The sequence below is a fragment of the Arachis ipaensis genome, chromosome B8 (assembly GCF_059453495.1).
Source record: "Arachis ipaensis isolate K30076 ecotype BB chromosome B8, ASM5945349v1, whole genome shotgun sequence".
Lineage (NCBI taxonomy): Eukaryota > Viridiplantae > Streptophyta > Magnoliopsida > Fabales > Fabaceae > Arachis > Arachis ipaensis.
The window spans coordinates 106,931,420-106,934,142 of NC_142443.1; the positions used below are offsets into that span (position 1 = coordinate 106,931,420).

Consider the following 2,723-nt stretch of genomic DNA (forward strand, 5'->3'; position numbering starts at 1 on the left):
AAAATAGCTCTATTGCCACACTTTTAAAGCGTCGTGAAAAGCTAAAAAAAGTGTGGCGATAGCTTTTTATCACGCTGTTTGAGTTACCGCCACGCTTTTGAAAGGGTGGCCTCTAAAAGGGTGGCGGTTGCTCTATCGCCACGCTTTTGGTGACCTACTGCCACACTTTATTTTTTGCCACGCTTCTGTGGATTGCCACGCTTAAAAAACGTGGCCATATATGTGAGATACGGCCACGCTTTAAAAGCGTGGCCATAGCTAGAGATACGGCCATGCTTTAAAAGCGTGGCAATAGCCTTATCAAATTTTAAAAAAAAAATCTTTTTTTTTCTAATTTTTCCTTTATCACTGCACAATATAAATTTTTAGTCCTTTTTTATTACCAAACCTATAAATATAATGCAACTTTTATTACAAGACAAATCAAATAGTAATTAGTGACATATAATTTATACTATAATTATTTTTTACATTAATACTCAAATACATAATATATTTCGAGTTCAAAATTCTTATTTCTCAACCAGAGTATAATAGCAATAATCAAATGGCCAAAGCATCATCTCCATATATATGTCCCACGGAGAAAGAAAACACTAGGGTACTCTTTTTATATGGATAAAAGAACGGAAGGAATTTAAGAGTTTAAAATTACAAGTCACATTATATATAATAAATTCTATGCTTGTCCTCTACCAACTAACAAGAAAAATGAAATTCTTTAAATAGTACAAAATGTTGTCACCCGATTCACGATTAATTTCCACAATTAAATAACCAAAGACTCCAAAAGTAGCCAAGAAGCGGCATCTATATATAATCTGCAAATTAAAAGTTTCATCACTAATAAATTAGAAAGCAATTATGCTAAGTCAAATAAAGATCATGAAAGCTAACTTTGTTGATTATATTACCTTCTCAACGCGGACCTCTAGATCATCTTGCTCTTCTTGTTGTAACTGGTTGTTATTGACATCAACACGTGGCGAGGGTCCTATTTTGGTGTAAGTGGGAATGAATATGAGGCGTTCATGATGAAGACTTTGGTGGCATCGAAAGACAGAGAGGGTTAGGGTTGTGGTGGTGCCATTAGAGGTGAAATTGAAAGGAAAAGTAGTTAGTGCTGCTCTTTGTAGCAATGTGTGACCCTGTAGTTTCATTTTCAGAGACTAATCAAATCAATCAAAGAACAAGTCTCTTTGAACTTTGAAGGACTCCTGAAACAAAAAGCAATAAACTACAAAAGGTAGGATTTGAATCACTGGCCACTTGAAAAGAACTAGGAAGCAGCTAAATGAGGTTTGGTAAGAAAGCTTAGTTCACATAGGATATATTTAACACCATGTTTTTATTTTTATTTATTTAACACACCAATATAAATAGTGTGTGCAAATAAAGAGAAGAAAGCAGGTCAAAATGCATGAGCAATGTGCAAATAACAGCTAGAGTAAGTGTTAGGATTAAGAAACAATTCCTAAGAAAGTTAACAATTCCTAAGTCTAAGATTAAAACATTAGTTAAGTATAACAACAATTAAAATGAGTAAAGATTGCATACTTGAATGAGATCAAAGACCATATGAGGCCAATTAGGCTAGAGTAAGTGTTGGGATTCCTAATCAGCTTCCTCCAAACCATGATCAAGATGAGTCTTGTCATAACACTAGTAGGTGGCATGTTGGTTGGTTTGGACTCACCTTGAGCTCCATTTTTGGGGTGAAACTCAGCTGTGGAACTTGAACCAAGCTTTGAAAGCACTGGCCTTTCCTTGTCAACACCATTAGCAACTGTTCTGTTACCAAAGCTGAACTCATCGTGCCCAAACTCTTCATAATCTAACCAATACAAAGTGGAAATAAAATACACACCCCACTGAGAACACAAGAAAATGACACACAATAGCATATAAGAGACGAATTACTACAATATTATTATTGTTATTATTAAAGATTAAAGATACCAACCAAATAATAGGAAGAGAACCAAAAAAACATGAGAGCCCACAATAATAGGAGATGTGAACATGAAAAAGGGAATAGAAACAAAACAAAGACCTAACAAACCCCACACTCCAACTTTGAACACCAACAACAATTTATCTTTATACAAAGGACAAAAGAAACATGCATGGTTGCAAAACAAAAACAGGAAAAGTTCCAAGGGGCAATAAATGATAATAAAAGATCATGTTCAAATGCAAAATTTAACGCTTAAATGGACATAAACAAAACCAACCAACCAACAACCAAAGACCAAAAACAAGTCAAAAGGAGGGAGAATAGAGCATGAAAAACATTACCTTTCTGGTGAGCTACCCCACCAAGATGATCATTTCCATAATCTCCACCTCTGAAGACATGGATTCCACCTTCTGAGATAGGAGAAGCACTTGAACTCCATACAAACATGTGAAGATCCTTTCCCCCACCATCAGCAGCAGCACCACCACCATTCTTCTTGGCCCCAGGACTTGTGACAGGTGAAAAGATCCCTGCACTTGTAGGACCAGGATACACCCCAGCACCAGTAGCATGAGAAGAATACACAGTAGCACCCCCTTCCCTCTACCATTTTCCTCATCAAAGAAACGAACATGAAGAATCCTTGCTGAACTACTACTAGTATTGTCTATTGTGTGTAAACTTGTAATACATATCTGGATAAGAATTCACAGTAAAGCATCTAGCCCAAGTCTCAGTTAGTTGTCTACTTTAGTTTTTCACA

The 2,723-nt window shown here is 36.0% G+C and overlaps 1 protein-coding gene across 1 annotated transcript; it reads right to left on the minus strand.

Annotated features, from left to right (window-relative positions):
• Nucleotides 1-692: 692 nt before the first annotated feature.
• LOC107614552 (uncharacterized) lies at nt 693-2,372 on the minus strand. Its single transcript, XM_088496204.1, has 4 exons — nt 2,299-2,372; nt 1,697-1,834; nt 915-1,148; nt 693-821 (listed from the first exon to the last, which is right to left on the minus strand). Exons 2-4 carry the CDS (start codon nt 1,829-1,831, stop codon nt 693-695), a joined length of 498 nt encoding a protein of 165 aa, XP_088352330.1. The 5' UTR covers nt 1,832-1,834; nt 2,299-2,372.
• Between the last annotated feature and the right edge of the window lie 351 nt (nt 2,373-2,723).